Source organism: Cynara cardunculus (assembly GCF_001531365.2).
Source record: "Cynara cardunculus var. scolymus isolate 2C chromosome LG 6, CcrdV1, whole genome shotgun sequence".
NCBI classification, from domain to species: domain Eukaryota; kingdom Viridiplantae; phylum Streptophyta; class Magnoliopsida; order Asterales; family Asteraceae; genus Cynara; species Cynara cardunculus.
The window spans coordinates 11,744,796-11,754,841 of NC_037533.1; the positions used below are offsets into that span (position 1 = coordinate 11,744,796).

At 36.0% G+C, this 10,046-nt stretch overlaps 1 protein-coding gene across 2 annotated transcripts; it reads left to right on the forward strand.

Annotated features, from left to right (window-relative positions):
- The first annotated feature begins 185 nt into the window (after positions 1 to 185).
- Positions 186 to 7,888, forward strand: LOC112514445 (probable protein phosphatase 2C 12). 2 transcript variants are annotated; one of them, XM_025120924.1, is made up of 10 exons: positions 186 to 345; positions 585 to 862; positions 1,130 to 1,301; positions 2,664 to 2,817; positions 2,925 to 2,988; positions 4,980 to 5,087; positions 6,129 to 6,254; positions 6,334 to 6,572; positions 7,236 to 7,441; positions 7,532 to 7,888. In XM_025120924.1, exons 2-10 carry the CDS (start codon positions 668 to 670, stop codon positions 7,558 to 7,560), a joined length of 1,293 nt encoding a protein of 430 aa, XP_024976692.1. In that variant the 5' UTR covers positions 186 to 345; positions 585 to 667; the 3' UTR covers positions 7,561 to 7,888. The 2 variants fall into 2 exon arrangements, with proteins under 2 accessions (XP_024976692.1, XP_024976693.1); XM_025120925.1 differs by having other exon boundaries at positions 261 to 403.
- Positions 7,889 to 10,046: the final 2,158 nt, after the last annotated feature.

A 10,046-nucleotide genomic window follows, 5' to 3' on the forward strand; every position in this document is an offset into this window, starting at 1 on the left:
AGAAAAAAATAATATTTTAAATTTTTATTTAAAATATTTTAATAATATAATTATAAAGTCGAAGAAGAATATAGATTTTCTTTTGTATGATATCACAATTTAAGCATTGCATTTATCAGGAAAAGAAAAGGAACAGCTACGAACTACGAAGACAACTCATAAACACAGGTGAGGGAGAGCACGCGCTTTGTGTGCGTGGACACGTCAGCAGACGCTCGAACAATTAAAATCTCAAAATCACAGCTATCCCTCTTCTCTCGCGCGGAAATTTTTGTAGCGAATCGAATCCCAACTTTTTCCCGTTTCTTTGTCTGCAACCACGAATCTTTCACAAGGAATATCTGTGTAACTCGTTTTTCTCTTTCTTCTCGCTTTCATGAATGTGGATTGTTCTTCGATTAAGGTTTTAATTGCACCTGTTATTGTTTAGTTTGTGTTAAAATGATGGATATGAGTGTTGTTTATATGTAGATTTTCAGGTTAACGTGTTTTGTTTTTGAATCTGATGCTTATTTGAATTGATTTTGGTTATCTGTAACGCAATCGTTTCCGGATGTTTGATTGTTGTTGTTTTTTTTGTTTAGGATTCTACTGAGTGTATCATGAAGGATTAGGAGGAGTCGGAAGGTTGAATTTATAAATCTGRATATTGTAAGGGACCAAGGAAATGTCCTGCAATAAGAGTGAGCATATTCCGCTGTCGGCGTTGTTGAAGCGTGAATTGGCGAATGAGAAGGCTGAGAGGCCGGAGATCGTTAGTGGTCAGGCTAATCAATCCAAGAAAGGGGAAGACTTCGCATTAGTTAAGAGCGAATGCCAACGCGTGTTAGGGGATGGTGTTACGACTTATTCTGTCTTTGGGGTATGTTATGTCAACCACTCACCCCCTTTAGCGCTTTCATAAGACTTCAATGACTTTGYGCCTTTGTCTTTGACGATGTTGATAAGATTGCAATTACTCTTCTTATCTTGTCCTTAGTTCACATTTCTTGCTTTACAGTAGTTGGTGAATTGCATTTGAAACGTATAAACAAAAATGYGGAGGAGTAACTGAGGGTTCTTGAAATAAGTTATCAGCCATCTTTAGTTGTGTTTTCTTGTGCTGCTCTTACCCAACTTCACTTTGCAGATATTTGATGGCCATAATGGATCTGCAGCAGCTATATATACTAAGGAGAACCTTTTAAACAATGTTTTGCGTGCTATTCCTCCTGATCTTAACCGTGATGAATGGGTGGCAGCGTTGCCTAGGGCTTTGGTGGCTGGGTTTGTGAAAACAGACAAAGATTTCCAAGAAAAAGGTACAGACAAGTTTATTTCCTAATTTCTTCAGAAATTGCATGTGCTGGATAGCTGTGACTAGATATTGGTGTTGTAATGTATATCAARACTAAAGCATAATAAAGTAGGTCCATCATAGGCTTTCATTATAGTTAGTTTTTGCTAGTCCTGGTACCTTGGCGTAARATGCACATATAGGCAAATTTAGTAAGCACAACCTCAATCATGTTGAAACATGTAAATACTTGTATTGATGTATGGAAAATAGTATCGAGTCTCCAAGATATGCATAAGAAATTGTAACCTTGCCTTATTGCGATCTAGGCAACTCAAATTCTAACCGGGAACGGGAAACGACCTTTCCACTTCAAGGAGCAATGGTGGTAAACATCTGCGAACCATTAATGTTGAGAGCCTTATGCATGTTGAAATTTATTGTTTGGAGTTTTTTAATTTTTGGTATTAAGGAATCTCTTAGTATGAATTCTGATAACTACTAATYTAGCCATGATTTTTATATGGAATGAAATATTTTATGTATACTTTTTGTAACTTATTAGCAGCGAAAATAGTTTCCATATTTTTGTCAGTTATGTTAATGATACATGCTTATATTTCTCTKGTGATATAAAGGTAATGGCATAGAACCCCTATGAGCTTATTATGTTTGGGGTTTAGCCCCTACGTATTACTACTACGTCTTCAACTCTCATGTACTGAGTTGTCAATGCAACACCTAACACCTAACCTTTCTGATGTTAACCATAAAAGACAATCTATACCTCTTCGTATTCATGTTGGTAGATCTCCATTTCCCATGTGCCCATCCTTGTTCCTTTTTTGCTTTCATCCTTACACCACCATAGGTTGTTTCCTTCGTTATTTTAATTTCAAAGTATGCATTGTCTGAGTTTTGTCACTGTTGTCTATATGGTATACGCTGTCCTTCAAAAACTTTTGAAAATGATATTAAGACAGTTTTTGTCAATTTCCCTTATTATGTTGAATCGCACTTCCATAAATTAGAGTAGCTTACTGTTCAGTCATTTAACTTTCTCTGCCTCCTGGTCAAAATGGTGATCCAATTTTTTGCTTGCATGCTTCAAATTGAGGAGATCAAATATATCCACTCTCCAATTTTTTGCTTGCATCCTAGCACAACATCCCATAGAAAAGCAGGGGTGGTTAACGCTTGATGATTTTATACGTTTGCAATCTAACATGTCATATATGTTATTGGATGTATTATAAGCATATGATGATATAACACAAATTTTCATTTTCATTTCCTTTTCTAGCTTTTATCTTTCTGTTATGTAGATTTGCTTATATAACATGTACCATATATATTCTAATATGCATTCATATTGTTATGATTACAGCTGAAAGGTCAGGGACAACTGTCACCCTTGTAATTATCGAGGGATTAATCGTGACAGTAGCATCAGTTGGAGATTCCCGTTGCRTACTTGAATCTGCTGATGGGGCAATATATCATCTATCAGCAGATCACAGACTTGACTGCAATAAAGWAGAGTAAGTTAACAAATCCCATATGAGGTGTTCCTTTTGTGGATTTTTGGATTGCATATTATTATAAGAATATTATGATTCACCTTTTATTTATTTTCACTTGCTGGTAGGATGGAGCGTGTCACTGCAAGTGGTGGTGAGGTTGGTCGGCTAAATACTGGTGGTGGTACAGAGGTATTTTTTGTTTATCTCACTATAGTCCATAATTTCACTGTTACRATAATAGTTTCTCTTGTAACCTAATTTCATGGTAGCTTATATTTCTATTTCAAATACATTCTAGAAGACAGAAGGTAGATTACTTGTGTCTATATYGATGTACTTTTGGGTGCTTATCAAATACATTTTTTCAAACTACAGTTCATGGGCTGGGCACCATTATTTTTTGCACACAAAAAAGAGATATGTTAATGGTCAAATCTTTAACATCTGTTACTCTGCTCTATAAGCATGCATGATTGGATTCTATGTAATCTTCTTAGAGTTCAGAGGGATAAAAGGTGTAGTCCCTTGATAGTTGATACACACAACAAACATAGGAAACCATATTTAATGGCAAATATGTTAAGTTAGCTCGACTTCTATAAAAGTTCTTTTTTRAAGTATATAATATTTATATACGGAAAATAGAACAAATAAACTCACACACCCTCCTCACCTTTGGTGAGGTTTGAACCCCTGACCTCCTAGGAGGCCAAAGACTCACATACCGCTAGGCCAAAGACCCTTTGGTTTCTATAGAAGTTTTTGTTCTAGAAAAAATTAGAGAAACAACATATTTTAATGTTAGTCTAAAGTTTAGGTGATTTATGTTTAATATCTAACTATATTTCTCCTATGTAACCCTACGTGTGAACTATCTACTTCTGACTGGATGGGGGGAAGAAAGATTGTTCGATGAGATCATTTGGAGATGTCGAACTAGTTGTGTGATTCTCTCTCTCTCTCTCTTGTGTTTGTTTCACGCTCCTCTTCGTCCTTGTTCGTTTATTCTCTTCGTCCCTGTAATTGTTCCCAAGCATGAGACCGGAAAGAGTAACCTGCTCATCCATGTGTGCTATATCTTACAATGACACTTGGTGCTCATCTTTTTTTCTTTTGCTATGTCAGTGCGTATGACAAGGCCCAGTTTTATGAAACATGGTGCATGTCTTTGCTAAACCAAGACCGAGTGTTAAGGGWGGATATTGAAGCTTCCAGTTTTAGTACATGTCTTGGGTTGTTATCTCAACATTGTACTTCACTTCTAATTTAATGGTGCTTGTAGATTCCCAATAATCTCCTAAATCTATGTGATAAACTTGCAGTAGGTTTTTTTCTTGAAGTATATAGTATTTATATACRACAAATACTCGCACACACTCCAGACTTTTGGTGAAGTTTGAACCCTTGACCTCCAAGGAGGCTGGGCGTTACCGGTAACCCGGGTACCCAGGGCCAATTACCCTCTCGTAGTTCTTGGACTTTAACTTCCCATTATGATGTTTATGCTTGTCTTGGATTTAAATTTTCATTATGCTGTTTATGGTATTTATTGGACTTCAACTTCATTATTTCATGGGCTTTAATTTCTACATTAGTGATAATTTGGTAACTGAATCTTTGAGTGATTAGGCAATAGCYGTAAATACTCTATTTTGTCAGAACTAACTGATAGGATGCCAAGATTAATAACTGGWTGAACTTTTGAGATAAAAAAACCCAACTATTTGGATGCGAAGCTAAGTGACCGTTTTGTTTGATAATCCCATTTAGTGTAACCGTATACTAGTGCTCAGCTGAGCAGCTACTGTATTTTGGTGATGTAAGAGGGTGGAAGGATGGATTCAGTGAGGCGTGTTAACCTGATTGCAGAATTGTTGTGGCAATTTTAATAGGACCTCGGAGGTGGTCCATATAACTTTTGCATATTTATTTATCCTGTTTTTATACATCTGGCACTAGCAATGTATCAATATTTCAAAAAGCTACTTAAATATATCCAGCATGTTCAGATGGAAATATTAATTACTGAATGAAGAAAGTAATTAAGAATAACAAAACCTATTATACAAGGTGAAATTGCTTTATTCATTTTTCTATTTAATTTCTTTACCATTTTCTGTTCATAGAATGTTGTGCATGTATGGAAACGGGATTTTACCCTTGTATATATTTTATGGTAGATTGGTCCTTTGAGATGTTGGCCTGGTGGCTTGTGCCTTTCAAGATCTATCGGAGATCGGGATGTTGGGGAATTCATTGTTCCTGTTCCTTATGTTAAGCAAGTGAAGGTTAGTTACTCATGATGGTGCGTGTATATGACAATATGGTTTATTAAGTAGTCCTTCTTGTGAGCTGACACCCACTGGAAATTAAATGATGTGATCATTATGTATCTAGTTATTCCCTACAGAATCACTTTTGACTTCCCATTTAACATATAGATCATATGCATATCATTATTAAATTAATAGCTCTGGTTCGCTAGTTGTATCAATAAAATCTATGGCATCATTTATTGATGTGCACCTTGTTATACTAATGCACCTTTCATTATGGCTATTCACTTAATGAGATTCGTTTGTCACTGACCACCAACTCACCAACTCTACTCTGCTTTTGCCTATCATTATTGTGCTAACTTCAAAATTATTCTACCATCCAGTTTTACATCAAAGGAAGATTTTCATTTAACTAGAAGTGATTTACTTGTGTTTTATGGATATCTGAGTTTTTTTCTCCATTTATCGGTTTTCTTCGWACTTTATCACCATTATAGATGGATTTTGCAGTTGTACAATTTATGTTGTATGCTTCCAGTTCAGTTCAAATATCATCTGCTTCTAGTACTTTGTCAAATCTATCTTTGTATTCAATCTTATGCTTTTCCTTTCTTTATATTCCTGATTGGAAGATRCAATTTTTGAGTAAATGTAGCCCTTTTGTGACAAGTACATGCTAATATTTCTTATGATTCTTAAACCAGATATCACAACCTTAATCTTGCTTTACGTCTSTTATGAAAATCAACATGAATCTTGTCCATTAATGTTGAGAACATTTCCTTAATATAACTAAAATGGTTCTAATCAGGACTTCTTCATCAACGTTTATTATTTCCTTCACTATTATTTACCTCCAGCAATAGCCAAACTACATTAATGATTATTGTGATTTGCAGTTTAGTTCATGTTCAAAAGTTTTGCTTCCAGATTTGAGTGTTTGCCAACTTTGCCTCCCTTCAAAAATCTATCCAGTTTTGACTTTGAAGGGTGATATACTTGTTTTAGATGTGACCATGACTGAATATTCTATGAATTTGTGATCTGCAGCTATCCTCTGGTGGTGGGAGGCTTGTTATCTCAAGCGATGGTGTCTGGGATGCTCTTTCTGCAGAAGCGGCTCTGGAGTGCGGTCGTGGATTGGCACCAGAAACAGCAGCAGCACAAGTTGTTAAAGTATGGTATACAAATWGCATAAATTAATGTTCGGCCTCTTCTGAATATCGAATTTTACTTCTTTAGTTCCTATGTACAGGAAGCTGTACAAGTCAAAGGATTGCGGGATGATACAACCTGTATTGTCGTTGATATACTACCTCCAGAAAAGACAAATCCTCCTGTTCCACCACCAAAGAAGACCGGTAAGAGAGTACTGAAGGCCATGTTCAAGAAAAAGAGTTCGGAGGCCCCACCTCAGGCTGATGAAGAAGAATATTACGAACCAGATGTGGTGGAGGAGCTAGTAGAGGAAGGATCTGCTATGCTCTCAGAACGGTTTGTACATTCCAACATCCTTATTTTTTCTATATTGCAATGCTAAATACTTCCTCTAGTGAAATAAATGTCTCCAATAAAAAAGGCACAGTTTTAGGAATATGTAATTTTCCCACTTTGTAATTAACTAAATAACAAATTTTAMCCTTCATAATAGAGAGTAATGAATTTCTCCATTTCATAATTAAGGGTAGAATTGGAAAGTGAACGCTTATTTTTGGACAAACTAAAATAGAAACATGGACACTTATTTTGGGATGGAGGGAGTGTAGTTTATAAGCATGTATAAGCAGAAGGGTTGCTGGTGCCTTAAGTGTGGGTTAGGTTGTGTGGGTTCCTTACCTTGGCTATGTTTTTTTCGTGTGCTTCTGTTTGTATATTGCTACTTACTCATAACTAGTTTTCTAAAGTTCTGTCTTTCTTGTCTCAAGTTCTTTTTCACGGTCTTCCTTTTCTTTTATATATTTCGTCAAACTTTTTGAGCCAACTTTCTTTCTTTCACACACTTATACATGCCCGGGTTTTAATGAAAACARCCGCTCTACTCTTTGGGGTAGAGGTCATGTCTGCACACATCTTACCCTTCAAACTCYACTTTCAAGTGGGATATATAGGGTTCAGTTTGGTTTATCATGACACGCTATATTTTCCATCTGGTTGCAGGTTAGATACCAGATACCCGCTTTGCAATGTTTTCAGGTTGTTTATTTGTGCGGTGTGTCAAGTTGAAATGAAACCTGGAGAAGGCATTTCAATACACCATGGATCAGATAATACTAGGGGAAAGTTAMGGCCGTGGGATGGTCCRTTCCTTTGTGWAAGCTGCCAACAGAAGAGAGAAGCCATGGAAGGGAAAAGACCATCCAGAAGTAAGACAGTTGTTCCATGATAATATCCTTCCTCTTTCATATTCTATTGTGCTAGCCGCTGACAATCCCTTCATCTTTTATTGTTGTCAGACCCGCGAWACAGTAGCGAAAGTGATTAGTGTTGCAATTGCACCCTACAAATACTTACAATTGTTTCTTAGCAAAGCGTAGATGCGAAGACCAAAAAGATTGTCAAGATAAGTTCTTTCCATCTCAAGTGGCATTGACTTTTGACCTTTGATAAATTTCTTTCAACTTTTGCCAAATATTGGTGGCTCATGAGGGATCTCTCTCTTTTAAAAGATGAGATTAGTATTGTTTTCTGTAGTTATATGAACATATCTGCTGAATGATTTCGACTAATCCTACCATTGGATRGATCTAACATTGACCATTACAGCCTCTTTATATGCTGTCACATTAACGACGATTGTAGTTCTTATCCTACTAGATTCACTTTTTCTTCCCACTTACACTTCTGCACAAGCTTAGGGTCTTCACAGAAACAACCACTCTAGCCTTTGAGGATAGAGGTCAAGTATGCGTTTATCCCACCCTTCTGAGACCCTGCTTTGGAATGAGATGTACTGGGTTGGTTTGGTTTGGTTTGATTTGGTTTGATTTGGTTTGGTATACTATTAGATTCACTCATAACTCATGGAACAACATTATTTGTTGTTTCTTAGTTCTTCCAAATTGAACCATTTGCAATGTGTGTATTCTTTCTCACACTAACACAAGGTGGTTGCATCTGTTTTGATGGAAACAGCGGATCTACCCTTTGGGGTAAAGGTTAGATCTGCATATATTCACCCTCTTTGACATGGTTTGTTTGGTTACAAGTTGGTTGTATCTAGGATGGGGTTTATATGAAATAAAAGACTATAATGCCCTTGAGAGTGGTGATATGGTCGACTTATATGGTGAGTGGTGAGCGAATATTTGTATGGTTACAATTGGAATTTATAGGGGATAGGGGATGCTATGCTATCTTGTTGTTTGTTGTAGTGGATGTCAAGTCATTGTTGAATTTTGTTGGAGTATTTGTGAGTTGCTACACGCTACGTAACTTGAGCTTTCATAATTGATCAAGTTATGTCTGTTYGCAATTTCATAAAAATGAATTAGTAGTTCTGGAAATGAGCTGGATTTTTATGGCCTCATTATCTGCTTTCTTTGGTCAAATTGTCTTCCATTCACACTTCAACCTGTTTGCTTTTGCATATTGATTTTAGCCTTTCCTTCCTTTACTTTTTGATCATTCAAAGTCATGTTCGTTTTACCCTCTGTATCTTCTTCGATTTGCAAAAAACTTGTTATGTTTTTACTTGGTTATGGCTGGGTTGGGTTTTGTTGGATTGCAATGGCTTCTATTGACCACACTTCACCGTCAAAAGTACAATATTTGGGCAAATACATATTCTTAAGGAGAGAGAGGGGGGAGTTATAACATGTACTGAAGTAAAAAGGTTCAAGTTTTGTCAATGTGAGACTCTAATACGTTTCTTCCAATGGGAGCTAGATGAGCATAGATGTCCTATARTGTCGAGTTGCAGACACAATTGTTTTAGAAGTAGACCCTCGTTATATGAAAACATGTGGAACCTGATTAGATTACTTTCTAAACGAGTCATTGAATAGAGAAATGAGGTTTAATATATATTGAAGTATAAATAGTCCAAGTCTAAGCTAATGTGGAACTTTACCGTACCTCACATAGAAATGTATATTTTAATAACAGCCGGACAAAGTCMCAAAATCACATTATATAAAAGTTTTCACATTGGTTTTAACTAGTTTGTAGTTAAATCGTATAAAGTTCTTGAATTAAAAAGTAAACCAGTTATATCCGATTCGATCGGTTTCGGCTCGATTCACCGGTTTGAATGACTCGGCCCTTTTTTGCACCCCACTTTTGGTGACATGAAAAACCCACTTCGTGACGTGAAAAGAAGTTTTGATGTAGTTAGAGTTTGGGATGAAAAGCTTTGGTGCACAATGAGTGCCCTTCCAATTCCATCATCCTTTCCCCAAAGTAAGTACTTGTCCGTACCATTGCAGTACAATTGTTATTATGAGTAAATTACATTGTAGGTCCTTGTAGTTCCTTGTAGTTTGCTCTGAAAATTGATATCGTCCCTCTTTTTAAAATAAGTACGGTAAGCATAACCATAATTTGCATTTTGTTACGAGTTGTGTCCCTGTCCCTGACATTGGTTAAATCCGATCTGTTAGCTCRGGGACAAATTGGACAATATATCTATTAATTAAAACCCCCCATTTAATAGATAACAAGTGTCCTATGGGGACCTACGATGTAATTGACTCTATTTACTATTTTTAGAGTCAACTGCATTTTTCGTCCTTGTGTCTGCATTTTTTTACGGATTCCGTCCTTATTTTAAAAATTAACAAAACATGCTTTTTTTGGTTGTATTTTTTTAAACTAGAAGGGTATTCGTATAATACAGTGAGATAAATTTCGATTTTAATGTTTAGTTTTTATTCTTTGTTTCTATCGATATAATACGATTTTATGTGGTTTTGAGAAAACGATAATGTTTTTATTTTTAAATGAAATATAAATTTAAAAATAGCATAAAAT